The sequence below is a fragment of the Bicyclus anynana genome, chromosome 20 (assembly GCF_947172395.1).
Source record: "Bicyclus anynana chromosome 20, ilBicAnyn1.1, whole genome shotgun sequence".
NCBI lineage: Eukaryota > Metazoa > Arthropoda > Insecta > Lepidoptera > Nymphalidae > Bicyclus > Bicyclus anynana.
In genome coordinates this window covers 4,994,621-5,009,048 of record NC_069102.1, presented here as the reverse complement: position 1 = coordinate 5,009,048, position 14,428 = coordinate 4,994,621, and the positions used below count along the sequence as shown (strand labels likewise).

The 14,428-nt window shown below is 34.8% G+C and overlaps 2 protein-coding genes across 3 annotated transcripts in view; one reads left to right on the top strand and one right to left on the bottom strand.

The window, feature by feature from the left end:
- Window positions 1–87: 87 nt before the first annotated feature.
- LOC112042950 (X-ray repair cross-complementing protein 6) lies at window positions 88–2,025 on the bottom strand. The gene has a single exon (XM_024078178.2). It carries the CDS (start codon window positions 1,907–1,909, stop codon window positions 134–136), a length of 1,776 nt encoding a protein of 591 aa, XP_023933946.2. The 5' UTR covers window positions 1,910–2,025; the 3' UTR covers window positions 88–133.
- Window positions 2,026–4,160: 2,135 nt separating this feature from the next.
- Window positions 4,161–14,428, top strand: part of LOC112053280 (guanine nucleotide-binding protein G(o) subunit alpha) — a 92,656-nt gene continuing 82,388 nt past the window's right edge. The window contains exon 1 of one of the 2 annotated variants that reach the window (XM_052887980.1): window positions 4,161–4,484. In XM_052887980.1, the coding sequence (XP_052743940.1) occupies window positions 4,367–4,484 (118 nt within the window). In that variant the 5' untranslated portion in view covers window positions 4,161–4,366. Of the gene's footprint in view, window positions 4,485–8,138; window positions 8,628–14,428 lie in introns of those variants that run through there. The other variant, XM_024092664.2, reaches the window with a different exon arrangement.

Below are 14,428 nucleotides of genomic sequence, written 5' to 3'. Positions count from 1 at the left end.
CTGAAATATCGCTTTTTGTTTTTGTTAATTTTATAATTAGAATCTCAACACAAATAGGTATTTAGAATTTCAATAAAACCTTCCATAATTATGAAAAATAAATGTATTATACTGAATATTTTTTAAAAGTTATTTAAGTGCAATGTTCACAAACTAAATTAATAAGATCCTTTTTTTTACAGCCTGTTAAACCTGAAGGAACTTTTATTTCCTTAAAATTTATTATCTGTTTTAACTGTGGAACAGTGTAGTCGTTCATTTTATTATTCTTTAATCTGTGGTCTAAGAGGTTTTCGTCGATATTCTCTACTTTTTGTTTTTTACCTCCACTATAAGATTGTTTTTCTGCTGTTCGTTTCAGTGTCATTTCACCTAAAGGCCCGAATAACTCTTCAAACAAATCATCTCGAATATTTTCAAATTTCTCTGGGTTTGGTATTGTTGTATCAATAAATGGATCACTATCTTCTTCATCTAATGCAATCGCTTCTATTGCCCTATATTTAGACTGTAACTTTGGATCTTCAAACATATCTGGTTTGTATTCTATGGTCAACTCATTCAAAATATCTTTCATTAGCATTTTGTGTGCCTTTTCAATGATGTCAACTGAACTTTCTTCATTATTTTCTTCCTCATTTATATTCAGATCCCTAACACTTTCAACAAAGGGAAAGTGGATAATATCAAAACCAACATCTATATCTAAATTTAGTGGCCTTACTGAAGGACTCAGGGCACCAACAATAGGCTTAGAATTTACTCTTGTGCATAGGGCACAAATAGCTACCATTTCCATTTCTGTACAAGCCTTGTGCAAAGCTTTGAAAGCAACTGTTGAACCTTCTATAGATTTTTCATTGGGAAATAAAAAATATCCCATTTTCAAATACCACTTTTCCTTACAAATGACCCTAGCAGGTTTGAAACCAAGCAGTTTCATCATTGGAGGTCCAAAAGGATTCTTAATAGCCTTCATTTCACTATCTGTGAATTCTACCTTTTCACCACCAAATTCCTGATAATGCAGTAATTCTGATTTTAGCAATGGAACTTCTTTGGGCTGACTATTTTCTTCGTCATCATCACCATCCTCAAAAGTTACTTTCATAGTTTTTGTTACACTACTAACAACTGCATTGGTTTCTCTATCTAAATAAACATTTTTCTTGTAATTTTGGCCAGGCCTTTTGAGTAATGTATAAACACCAACACCTATATTAAAATCCTTGCTAATTTCAAAATTTAGTTTTGCTACAGCCAGATTTCGATGTGACTCTTGATACATAAGCTTTTCAATTTCAGTTGAGTCCCATATTGGTTTTGGCACTACATAATCCATTCCTTTATTAGCTATTTTTAAAAACTTTTCATAGAATGCATCTATTTGATACTCATGATCAGACAAGTTTATTACTCTTATATCTATGTTGGAGTCAATTAGGTCACTTGCTCTGCTGAGGGTTGGTTTCTGGTCTACTGCAATTGGTGCAATATCAAGACGGGTTAGCATTATTACACTCCGAGATGACAATTGTTTTTTACAGTTAGCAAACGATTTACTGGAATGCCACAACACATCTGACAGCTTAAATTCTTTTGCTTCAGTAAAAGATGTAGTGTTTTTGAGTTTCTTGAAATCCTCTAACGTTGGCACGGACAAGGGGATAATTTCTGTAACGGCTTTTACATCAAACTTTGATGTAGAAGACTCCTCTGTCCCATATAAGCATACTGCGATGTTATGTGAACTCGACGTTCTCATCTGTTGTTTTATCAAACGACATGTCGCTGCATGTGCGATTTCAAAGATATTGTGTTTGGAGTTTTCAAAAACATTAATCAGAATAATTATACCAGGCACTCCTCTCCAAGACGGTTGAAAATCAATTTCATCATCGGAATCCATAATTCATGTAGACTGGATATATAACAATTACAAAAATTTACAATATAAATTAAATTTTAGCGAAAAATATCCTAATTTGCGTTTGCCGGTTTTGTTTGACAGTAATCATGACATTGACAGTGACACACGTCATTTTTTTTCTTTATCCTTTCTTATAAGGAAAACGCAAAGACACGTCAAATTGACGACGGACAAGATGACATCTTTAAAAAAGCAAATCTAATCTCTTTTTTTTAACTGATTCTAACCATTCCGATACTTCTTTATCTACAAAATAAAGATGTCATAGAGGAATTAAATATTTATTTGGAGATGCACGCACCCAAATTTTGCAACAAAATTGTCTGTCGTTTCTTCAAGGGGACATGGTAGACGCGCATATAGAAAATATTCAATACCATTAATAAATATATTCTGTGTTCTTATACTACACACAATTTTAAAGATTCGCATTGATTCGCATTAAGATATTATAGATGATCTTTGACAGATATCTAGCGAGTCAGGTCTTTTTCTAATTGGTCTGAGAGTAAAAAATATGAATTTTTCATCGTTTTCTGTTTGATAGTGTCGATATAATCTGTGATGCTTTGTATTTGTAGATTAGTTTAATAGTCTATGGTTGTGGGCGCCACCACAGACCACAAATGAAGGGCGCCACCGCCATGATAGGCTCCGCGCCACGAAAGAAGTCCCGCGTCTCATACCTGAACTAAAATTGACAGCGCCTTACAAAAACCGTCATTACCAAATGATTTTGAGCGTTATTTATTAGCACGTTAGCGCCGCGTCTGCGGGACTTGTTTCGTGGCGCGGAGTATAGTATAGCGGAGATAAAAATAGCAAGGTAGCACTAGCAAGCAAATATCTATTATTCTATGCAAGTACAGCAGATAGTTACCTTAATACCACTGGCAAGTGGAAATAATAGCATAGATAAAAAAACAGTTGTAAGAAAATTCGACCCCGCACCGCAGTGTTGGTCAACCAGCCACTAGGTGGACCGAAGATATCAAGCGGGTTGTAGGAAGCCGCTGGATAAAGGAACATATTTACTCAGGAACGCTGGATGCAGGCAGTTCGAGACTGTCTTGTTTGGAAGTCCCTGTACGAATATGTGGACGTACATCGGCTGAGTTCAATCACAGAGTTTTTTAGCCGCTCGTACTTGATGAAACTGTATTTTTAAGAAACTTCAGTATGGTTGCTTGAATACGATGTGCGATTTAAAATTAGTGTTCTGTGGATTTAAACCCACATTACAATGAATGTTACTTGTACTAAATGGATCAAAAATCAAAAACAAAACGCAACTGTTTAAAGTTTTACACCAACTGTCATTATCAGAATTCAATGTGTATAAAAGTTTTGACCACTTGTTCTCAAAGTCATTACACAAATTGGGATAAATCGATATTATTTTGTTGGACTTTAACGTTTTTGTAGATTTAAATTATGATTGAGCCGTGATAGCCCAGTGGATATAACCTCTGCCTCCGATTCCAGAGGGTGTGGGTTCGAATCTGTGATTTCAATTCACACACGCCGAGAATTATCTTAATTCTCTGCGTTTTTTTAGTACAAGCCCCGTGATTTCATCTGCAAAGTTCCCATTCCCGTGAGAATGCGGGGATAAAATATAGCCTGTGACACACACAAATAACCTGGCTTTCTAGCAGTAAAAGAATTTTCAAAATCGGTTTAGTAGATCCAGAGATCCTACAATACCACAAACTTTACCTTAAAATATTGTTTATCCCGAATTCCGGCACTCACGAATATAAGAACAATAAGTTTGTGTATTGTGTTAGCACTATTCTTTAACGATGTTTTTAAAACTGACAGTGTGAGTTTCGAATTCGTCTCTTTCTCTCTATTTATTACAGTACAGTAGTATTGCGTTAAAAAATATTTATTACATGTTTATTTATGTTAATATTAACACAATAAAATATTCAGTTTGTAGTAACTAGTTCTTTAGCCTACTCATAATATATTTTATTCACTATATTTAACTTCAAACATTAATGTTTTGAGATTTTGATGTAGCTATAAGCGGTTATTTTGTTAACCATTTGAGTTGAAGCAATAAAAGACTAATTTTGTTTGTAGTGGAAAGGACAACCGTTCAACGAAGGGTGTAATTAGTGTATCGGGTGGGCGGACGCACTTGCGCAGTGCAGCCACCGGGCCGGGCGTGCGCGACCCGTCATTCGTTCGTGGGTCCACGTCGCGGTGCCATCGCCGTGACTCCGGTTCCAGATTCTGATTCTGAAGGCAGCGGCAACCCGAGCCGTTTCTGACGTGGCGCCCGGGCGCGACTCATTCGACCCAGTCGCACGCGTGCGCGAGCGAGCGCGTGCGCGGCGCTCTCTGCGCGCGACGACGAGCCGCGAGCATGCAAGGAGCACGGCGCTGCCGCGCGTAGCGAGCCAGGCCGTGCGTGCTATCGCCATCATGGGCTGCGCCTCATCCGCTGAAGAGCGCGCCGCTCTGGCACGCAGCAAACAGATCGAGAAAAACCTGAAGGAGGATGGCATTCAGGCTGCCAAAGATATCAAGCTGCTCCTGCTTGGTAATGGGTGCTTCCTCTATCTCTTTCATCACAATGCGCGCGCACATTTTGTGCCTAAATTTACTCTATTGATGGTCCGTTCAAACTTTCCGAAGCCGGCTTTTAGCGTATTTACGTCTCCAGAGGGCTTGTTAGTAGTTTAATGATATTTCCGCTCAACCAAGGCTGAGGCTGAGGAACAACTTTAGTGATTCTGCACCGATATTAAGTCCAGAACGCGTAGGATAAAAATAAAATTTCAAGATACTTTCAATTGACGTACCTATTTCGTTTATCATAACACAATACACCTCCTGATATGGCTCCTTAATGAAAGTTTCATGCAATTTCTAAGTCAACAGTATATCGCTTGCTCGTACGCTCATTTAAAAGGTTGTTTAGTACTGACAGACCGAAAAAATTATCGTTTTTAAAAAAAACTTAAGGTTATAGATTACCCCTTATGCCCTTAATGTGCTTTGTAAATACTGGCTAAGTACGTGTCAGGTCACGTGTAGTAAAGGGTAGTTGTACGTCACGATTGCCAAGTGACTAGTCTAAGCTAAATAGCGGACGAACGAATAAACCAACGTCTGTCCGTCCGTTCAGAGATATAGATATATTAAAAGCTACCTTTCCAGAAACTCACAGGGTTGTGGGCTTAGTACGAACCTGTATTGTAGAAGGAAATTCCCATTTTGTACAATTTATATGTATAGTACCATCCTTGTGCACTCCACTACTAATAATCATTCGTCACGTTTGATTATGAATATGTATTATGTATATACACGTATTTTTTATGAATGGAGAAGCAGCAGGACCTGGATGCCATATCTATTCTTATTTACATGCACTCATTCTACTTACGTAAGCACTGATGATTACTTATAATAAAATACACGAATACCTAGATAGTTCTTCTATGAGCTCATGTTCTAGCTGTAATTAAAATGCGATATGGTTCTCAATAGGCCGTTTGTTATGTGATCGTCATTTTTTAAGTTGATATTTTTTTTTTGTCGAAAAGGGTATACCTACATTAATTCCATTGGTCGTGTAACATTTTCACGAGGTTTGTTTTTAACATCAAAATGTGTAGGTATAACTATAATAAAAAATAAAACTTTATTTTTTATTAAAAACAAAAATACAAAAATGGCCAAGAGAATGATCGCATCTATTATTCCTATGTTTAATATTATTATTAATTAAAAGGTTTTCCTAATCGGCTCTACCCTTAAACCATTAATGGTCTAAGGCTCTACCATGATCATTTCTCTATTTCTATCTGAAATATTTTCTTGTTTTGTTCTTATTAGACCCCTTTTTACGTAGTCGGGTTATAGATTTTAAACTTTATTTTTTATTTAATATTTTTTCGTTTTGCAATCACTCACACTAGCCGTGCAGTATCTACATCTTCTTATATGTATAAGTAAATGAAACGACTGGACCGCTAAAACTGTACTACAGCGTTTTAAATATATGTTTTGAAATAAAAATATATCATTTAAGTACATATTTGTAATGAGCTCGCCAAGACCTTTCTTTTAATGTCAAAAAACATGTGATAATTATTACAGTTAAATTCTTTACGAAAATTCAAATCATACAATAAAGATACTACAAAATTAAAAATAACATCGTTCTTATATGCTATCTAGTAATCGGTGAGAAGGTGGTGCTAAAAAAATTAAAATAAAACTTAAAAAGCACTACCTGTGTACAGTACCAGTATACATTACCAGTACCAGTGTACAAAGTCCGAATCGGTTGAATGTATAAATTTCGTTAAGCTGCCCATTTCGTTCGAATCGTAGGTGAGCGGCTAACAATCAAAATCTAAACTTTACTCTTAAACAGATACATTGTAAAATTCGCACGTTGATCGTTGTAACTTATTACACACGATGCAATACATATTTTTTGGATTCGACTGCCGGACATTTAAATAAACAAAATAAAATTTTAAATTCTGCTCTATCTCAGATCGGTTTCAAAATTTCGATCTGAAATTTCAATGCAAAATACTTTAAGTACCTACTTTTACGACGAATAAGATAAAATAAATCATAATGTTCATATGATACAAAATGGTGAATGTAAAAAAAAATAATATGTAAATGAACTTATTTTTCAAATTGAAAAGTTTGTTATGAATTTTTGAATTTCTTACTTTAATAAAAACAATATGAAAGACCAATATCTGAAGAGGTTTTGTAATTAAACATTAGATTTATGTCATCGAAGCAAAATGCATTGCAATTTTATTTAAGGACCTGAGATATCAATTTATTTTATGTGAGTACAAGTGACAATTTTATTAAGTAAATTTGATAATTAAATAGGCATTTTCAACGTTTATTTCAATGTCCGGTATTCAAATTTAAAAAAATGTAGGTACCTATTACATTGTGTGTTGTCGTGTGTAGTTTGTTACATATAACCTACAGACAGACAAAATGGAAAAAAGTCAAAATACGCTGAGATTCAGTTCATTTTTTAAAGGAAAAATCACTAAAACATAGTGTGGGTACACAAATAAGTCAGCAGCTTCGTCTAACATTCCATGATTATAACGTAAATCTTAAGACTGCAACAAATGGAAATATTGCCTTGCTGTGTAGTTGTGTATTACTCTGAAAACATAACATCATATTATAAAGGTATTATAATTTCCTTTCTCATTACATATTATAATTATAATTAACCTAAACCACCTGATACCAACCTCCATACAATTATATCTGAGAAAATCTCAGATCGTTTATTTTACGTATGTATGAACGTAAGATAAACGATCTGTTAATATGCACGAGTCTATCAGATTGAATACCTAATTATTTTAAAAAACAATTGTAATATTTTTTCTACCTTTTATACTCATGTTTTACTTACTTAAGTATATACTTATGTAGAGCTTGAAGAGCAGACAATATTGCTTATTTGCACTCACAGAAACTACCTGTAACTTCTTTGGGGTATTGCCAAATGCCGACTTACAATAATTAGTTGAAGTGATAGTCCTCTTCAGTAGTCAATAAACCTACGTATAGCAAAAAACATAAAACCCCTTAACAACTAATTTAAAGTGAAATTATAGTGAAATAATAGTTATACTAGTTTTTAAAAAAGGATATTTGTTATAAACCAACGACTTATCTATACAATAGGTATACCTATTCGTATTTTCATTAAATAAAATGTACCTATACATACTAAAAGTATAGGTTGAACCTGTATATGGGCAACTTATGGACTAAATTGTCTCGTATTTATTTAGTATATAGAGCAATAGAAATAATTCGTTCTCTATTCTAAGGGTTTCTAGTTTTTAGTTTGATTTCTGAGAAGTTTGAGAAACAGTGTCTTTTGCTTTTTATTTAAAAATCGATATTTAATCGATGTACTTAAAATGTTTTCTTTATTTTACGTTAATATTTTTAAGTAATTTACTTTATCTTGAGGGTTTAGGTTGATTTTAACAATATTATGGTAATGCTTATGAGAAGTTAAAAAATATATTTTTAAAAATCAAATTAACATTTTCTTTTATGTTAGAACATGCTGTGTATTTGCTACATTTATTTTTGTTCTCTTTCGTGTGTGAGTATAGTTTCACGCATGTGTGAGCGAGCCGGAACGAAGAGCGCCGAGTACGGCCGAACGTCAGTCGAGCGGGGCGCGGTCGCCGTCAGTCGTCACGGAGTGGAGCTGGTGCTTGTCATCCGGCCGCCATTATCTCATACGATTTCATAAAATCAATTAAAGTTTTCGCTGTCATTACGCGTTCGAGTGTCGTGTGAATTACGGATTCGTGAATGTCACAAGGTTCTGATCTTCCGCACAAGTGTCGGTCGAGCTGCGAGAGTGATCAGTGATACGATTAGGTTACTGTGTGAGTGGTGTAACGTCGTGTAGGGTGGCTCCGGTTAGCCGGGGCGGCAGGACGCGGTCGGAGCGTATGCAGAGGGAGCGGTGAAAGCGCGCCCGGCTAGGGAGTCGGGGCGAACGGCGGCGAGGGCGAAGGGACAGCTGCCGACATGGGGTGCACGCAGTCGGCCGAGGAACGAGCGGCCGCTGCCCGGAGCCGAGCGATCGAGAGGAACTTGAAAGAAGATGGCATGCAAGCTTCCAAAGATATAAAGTTACTGCTGCTAGGTACGGTTTGTCCTACAGTTCTACACCGGCGGGCCCATACATTCGCGGCCGCACCCATGTATTGAATTCATTGTAACGCTCCTTAGTACTCGTTTGCGGTTTATAAAATATTCCGAATGTACTGATTGCGAAAAATAATTAATCGATATACACACAATAGGGTCACAACACGTAGGAACTGTTAATTAGCTTTCTCTTTAGCTAATCAGTATGCAAGTATGCATTATTAGAGGTAGTTCCGTATTTGAATGAGTGTTAGCAAATAATTAGAATTAGAAAATTAGCAATAATTTGAGTGTTATTGTTCTAACATTTTTATTATTGTCTTGTTCTTTTAATTATCAAATACTTAACAAATGAGATTGGAATGGATGGAGAAATGTATGGTTAGATTCACTCACAAATGTTTGACTAGAATGCTATAAAATCAACATCAATTTGTTAAGTAAAAATTAAGATCACACATGGTATAGGTACACACATCATTTATTACTCTCATACACACATGCATAAAAAAAAGGCTATTACTTAATAACAATTATATAAATAAATTACATTCATTAAAATTAATCATAAAAAAGTAAAATCAAACATGAAATAATCATGTTTAACTGCATCTTTCAGAAAAATGCCTATAAAGAATGTCCATACTACTATCTTGGTTCTGTAAACAAATTTAACCCAGGAAAGTATTGCTATGTTTGTTGTAGGCTCTTCTTGGACCAAGTCGCATTTGGGAACCCTCGTAACTTTAATTTTAAGTTTTCGACTACCTAGGTAATTATTATCACCAATATCTTATAATATTATTACATGACATATTGTAAGTGCTTTGTTAACTAAGTCTAATTGAAATAAATGAATATTGACTATTGACTATCAGTCCATTTTAACAGCTCACAACAGGGCCAGGCCTTCCTCCATATAGGGGAGGAGATATGGAGCTTAAAACCACCACACTGCTCCAGCGCAAGTTGGTGGGCTAAACAATGTCAATAAACTTAATCATAGCTGATATTAGGATTAGTCCTTTAATATAAATTATTGTTATTCTATGACTCGCTCATTATTGATTTTATTTTCCCCAAGTAATGTGAATCAATTCTTATTCATGATTTGAATTTTAAATGACAACTTTACAAAGGATAAAAACATAGTTTCTGCTCTATTCTTTATAAAATGTTTCATGATAAATACACAAAGAAATTTAAAAAAACAATGCAATGCTTTTTACCAATGATTGATTACTTCTTTTAACTATAAATATACTTTTAACATAAAACAAAATACAAATAAATACAAATATTCTTTTAACTATAATTGTGAAATGGTGATAACAAAAAAGACCCCCCTGACTGCTGCTGAGTTTGTTGTGGGCGTCTTCTCAGACCAAGGTGTAATTACCCTTGTAATTTTAATTTTTAATTTTGACTTTACTTATCTCCATATAATCATAACTTTACATTTCAAAATTGCTTAGCTAAGCATACTTAAATTAAATGAAGTTTGAATTTATGATTAAACCAGTTTGTATTTATGATACTCCTAATACATTTTCAATACTTCCTTATCTAATTACTCAGAAGCCTGTATTAGATGTAGAAACATTAGTAGCTTCTAGCATCTTCTGAACATGAGGCATATGGTTGCGTAGTGTACAAACCATATCCCATTCAATCATCATCATTAGAGGATAGGGATAGTAGTCTACTGTGCTGGCCCAATGTGGATTGGCAGACTTTACACGCAAAAAATTAAAAAAAAATTCAGGTTTGCAGGTTTCCTCACGAAGGTTTTCCTTCACTGTTTGAAACATGTGATATTTAATTTCTTATGCACATGTAAAGTTGGAGGTGTATGCAGACCAGATTCAAACCTATTTCTTTTGAATTGAAGGCAGAGGTCATATCCACTGGGCTATGATGTCTCTCGCTAAACATTTTCAGTGAGATTATAGTATCTATGCAGTATGGCATGTTGCAACTTCAGTAAGTCTATATTCTATGACTCCATGACCATAACCATCACATCTCGAGGCAAGAAAGACATCTCGAGAGGAGAAAGACAAATGTCTAATAGCAGTGGAAAAAGATTTCTCTCTCTTTTGCTGCAATCTCTGTTTTGTTTTGTTGATATGTTTAATCCACATTTTGTCTTTCTCTTGGTTCTTGATATGGTAGCCTACTAAGCAAACCTAGTTTGGCTCTTGTTATATACAAAAAAAATAGGGATTAACCTGCAAATAATCATATTACAGGTGTTCTAACTAAATCAACTTCTAAGTTTTAAGCTTTGAGGCTTTTTATTTAATTTCGATTGAATATATTTCTTGTTAACTGTCTTGTCAGACCAATTTTCAACCAAACCGTTGTCAGACCAATTAAGCCAAAAACCAATGAAGCTTTGAGATCTCGAGGTCTAGTTCTGAGTCAGGATAGTATGAAATATTGAATCTTTCTTCCAACATATTCTCAGTAGCTAACAATTACTAGCTTGGTGACAAAAGTTAAACTAACTTGAAGGGCATATCAAGCTGTTGGTCTTTGTTATTTTAATTACAACAACAACATTAACAACCCATGAACCCAACTCACTGTTGAACACGAGTCTCCTTTCAGGATGTGCAGGGTTAATTCCCTGCATATGTGAAGTCTGCCAATCCCCATTGGGCCAGTGTGGTGGACTGTTTGGCCTAACCCCTCTCATTCTGAAAGGAGACCCGAGCTCAGCAGCGATCTGATTATGGGTTGATAATGGTGACGATGAATAAACTACTAACACAGTCAAATATTTCCATATTTAGATTACTCGTATTCTGCCCACCTGCATTAAGCAATTGCATCTAAGTGCAAAAATCTCATCTCTTTTATGGAGGAAGGCTATGTAGTGGGCCATTAAAATTAGCTAATGTAGAAGCTACTTGGAATGCAGTGCAAAGGTTTATTTTATAATAAAGATGACACATCATAATAGAATTCCTATTGCTAAATTGACTTGATATAGCATAATACATGTTAAGTTATGCTGGATACATAACTGTAAGAAGTAGTTGCATATTTTATCAAGACAGATTTACAGACTAAAAGAGTCATATGTGAAAAAACATATGATGAACATAAAAGTGGTTTGATTGATTAGATTTGTTTGATTGAAAAAAGATAATTTTTTTTAAAAAAATTGCAATGAATATTAAAAAAAATAATTACTACAAAAAATTTGTTATCAATTTCATTATCAACCCATATTTGGCTCACTGCTGAGCTCAAGTCCTCACAGAATGAGAGGGGTTAGGCCAATAGTCCCCCACACTGGTACAATATGGAACTGCTCTGAATTAGCACAGTCTTAATTAAATAAAAAATTATTTTAGAAATCTGTAAAACAGCATCTAGCATTTCAAGACACACCTCAATCTATCTGCAAATGGTTTATTTTTAAAGTCAAAGCCAAAGTTCATTTATTTATTAGCTTAGTTTACAAGCACTTTTGAAATGTAGGGTATTAATATTATTAGATAATGGTGATAATAATTGGTCAAAAACTTAAAATTAATGTTACAAGGGTTCCAATTTGAATTTTGTATCACTTTGAAACCATCATGACAACCTTTGACAGTAAGTTAGGTGTGTACAGTCTGATAAAAATGTATGATTATTTTTTGCAGTTCACAGACTTATTGCATTTTGCATTGGCAGTTACTATGTCTTAATATGTATAAAAATTAATTCATATATCCCTTGGTCATGCCATCACGTGTGAACAGCAGGACCAAATTCACTATGTTTTTATGTGTTTGTTATTATCAGGAAAAGGATCTTAAAACAGAAAAAAATTTAAAAAGGGTCTCATCGAGTTTCACGCGGACGAAGTCGCGGGTGTCTGCTAGTACAACAAGAGATTTAATACAGTTAAATTTCTTTTTTATGTGGAATGGAAAAAAATGAAATACTAAAATTTTTAAATGCTGACAAAGTAACTTAAAGCAAAGCAGCTTAATGCAATCACTTTAATAATCTGAATTTTCAACACAGTAGCCCTGAATAAAGACAGAACTTTCATTGAATTTTTCTCTTACCCACACCATTTTTGACTTGTAATTTCCCTTAAAAGTCTGTTATTTGCAGGAGATATATGTCTTTCATATTTATGTACACTATTTTTTAATTTTAAGCAATGTTTAAAAATACAAAATATAATACAAAACACTATTTAAAAAAAAATCAACCCTCCTGTTGCTAAACATTCAAGTGAAAGCTTCTTAAGATGTTCATTGAAGCTTTTTACTATAAGATCATTGATTGAATTGACTATTGGAACGATAACAATTGACTCAACACTCAACATGGTCTCATGAGCAAGGTCCTTGTAGTTTGATTCTTGAACCTTGCAGAAGAGGAGATCTTAAGGAGGATTACCTACCATAGGAGGAGATTTACCATATATCCTTTCTATCATCTAATCTACCAAATGTAATTGATTTCAATGATGCATTAGAAACAGCAAATTTAGAATCCTGGGCTCCCCTGCTATAGACTGTATCTGGTTTGGACCAGCCCTATGTTAGATTATTATTGTACCCAATTTTATATAACAGTCTTTAAGTCCAATTGGAGCAGGTCAGGATGATTGGTTATTTTTTTAAAAAAGGCTTTCCAATTTTCTTCTAAAAATCTTTATTTTTTTCACAATCAAATCACATTGGAGCACAATTGTTGGTCCAAACTCCAAATCCTCTCTCTTATATGGAGGATGGCTTAGCCCAGCTGTGGGCCCAGATTAGGCTAATAATGATCAATTGGCTATGAGATAAGTTAAAAATAACAAATGCATGTGATAATCATTTGAAAAAAATAAAGTGTTACACTGGATAAACTCAAGTACTTACCAGTGATGCTGTTACTATATTTTTTTATTATTTTTGGGATTACTTGGGGATAATAGATTCATGGCAGAGGTGAATTGGGTATAAAAGGATGTAACGATTTTTCTTTCCGAGCTGTCATTAGTTCTATTTAATAAGAGTTTTATACACTTGTTCTGGTCTCTGACTCCAATCAACTCCTATTATCATAAAATCAATACTAGTACAGCACACATGAGTAAATGCACTTGGACTTGTTACTCCACATCCAAATCTATGCATACTTCCCGGTAAAGATTCACTACACTAACTCCTAATGTTTGTGTCCCCTAAACCATCCTGATCAGTCCCATTCATACACACACACATTTTATAGTGTCAGTTCTCTTATACCGGAAATGAGATGAATATCTTTGTATGGATTCACTGTGCAGATGCCTGACCGTTGTAGTAGTAGTCCAGTGGAGGGTTAAGGAATTCCTTAGTAACATGCTAACATTCCTTTTATCTGTTTGTCTTTTTCTCCTTGCCCAGCCAAATGTACTTGTACCTACCCATATAAGAGCCGTTATAGCCCAGTGGATATGACCTCTGCCTCCGATTCCGGAGGGTGTGGGTTCTAATCCGGTCAGGGGCATGCACCTCCAACTTTTAAGTTGTGTACATTTTAAGAAATTAAATATCACGTGTCTCAAATGGTGAAGGAAAAACATTGTGAGGAATCCTGTGTACCTGAGAATTTTCTTAATTCTCTCAGTGTGTGAAGTCTGCTAATCCTCATTGGGCCAGCATGGTGGACTATTGGCCTAACCCATTAACCAATTGGAGACTCGAGCTCAGCAGTCAGCCGAATATGGGTTGAATGATGATATACCTACCCGTTTTAATATAGAACATGCTGCAGGTTTTAGAGAGATTTTGCCATACCCACTTTTACAAT

Coding starts and splice junctions, on each gene's coding strand:
- LOC112042950 (XM_024078178.2), bottom strand. CDS start 1,909: ATGGATTCCGATGATGAAATTGATTTTCAACCGTCTTGGAGAGGAGTG.